At 57.3% G+C, this 1,037-nt stretch overlaps 1 protein-coding gene across 1 annotated transcript; it reads right to left on the bottom strand.

The window, feature by feature from the left end:
* Positions 1–14: 14 nt before the first annotated feature.
* On the bottom strand, positions 15–1,037 carry H310_09897 (hypothetical protein; the record flags this gene model as incomplete). The annotated part of the gene is made up of 2 exons (XM_008876099.1): positions 15–856; positions 963–1,037. 2 exons carry the CDS (start codon positions 1,035–1,037, stop codon positions 467–469), a joined length of 465 nt encoding a protein of 154 aa, XP_008874321.1. The 3' UTR covers positions 15–466.

Below are 1,037 nucleotides of genomic sequence, written 5' to 3' on the forward strand. Positions count from 1 at the left end.
GCAACGTGGTGGTGTCGGGGAAGAAAGTCGCGCTGCAACTGATCCCGCTCGCTCAGCTGCGCCTCCCCACCGACCTCCAGTCCAACCCGGCGCTCGCCGCCGCAGAAAAGTACACTGTCATGTGGTTCAACCACGGCAACGAGATGATGTTTTGTTCCGAAATCTGTTGCTATCGACACGGCGACTGTCGCGGCCACGAGCACGTCGTGGGCCGTCACCGGTCAGTTCACAATCCCTTCCGTTCGCCTCGACGCGAAGAACGTGATGAAGGCGACGCGGGCATTCACTGTTGCGTAAGGTGGACGATGCCGTTTGTATGCCTTGTAAACGTTCACACCGATGGATTTGAAAGCAAGTTTGGGAGCGAGATGGCGCGCAGGGATATCGAGCTCCACCGAGCTCTTTACACAAATATGGCGACAGTCAGGGTGGGCTTTGGCTGACCGGACTGTCCCGTTGAAACACGCTATGCTGGGAGACCAGCCTTGAGCTGGTTGAGGTTCTCGACAAAGTCGACGATTGTCTTGCCTGCAAATTCGACGAGGGGCGTTCCCTGAACGGTGCATTTGGCCTTCGGGTTGTTCTTGAGCAAGTCTTTCACGGACGTAAACACGCGCTGGCACCCTTCGCTCTTTTTGACTTTTTCCAACACGTCTGCGCCAGGCACGCCCGTCATCCCGATCGACACGCCAGAGTCTGCTTTGCACGTTTTAAAGTTGGGATCGAACAGAACCTTTGCCACCAGCTGAACCGCGTCCACGAGATTGCATGGGGGCAATTTGGACTTCGTAGTCACGTCAGTCTCCACAACTGCATCGTCATCCAGATGGGCGCAGACAAGCGATGGTACGTCGTGCTGTCCGTGTTAGGCACGGACGCACAAGACTCGCTGTCGGTGACGCTGGATGGCCAGCGGTGCCTCCCTGGACGACCAAGGGCGTCAAGGACCACACGTTTTACACGTGGAGCAGCACGGCCGGGTTCTCTGCGCACAAACTTGGGGTCGAGGCAGGCGGATTGTTCAACAGCACGATCAT

Source organism: Aphanomyces invadans (assembly GCF_000520115.1).
Source record: "Aphanomyces invadans strain NJM9701 unplaced genomic scaffold supercont1.23, whole genome shotgun sequence".
NCBI classification, from domain to species: domain Eukaryota; phylum Oomycota; class Saprolegniomycetes; order Saprolegniales; family Verrucalvaceae; genus Aphanomyces; species Aphanomyces invadans.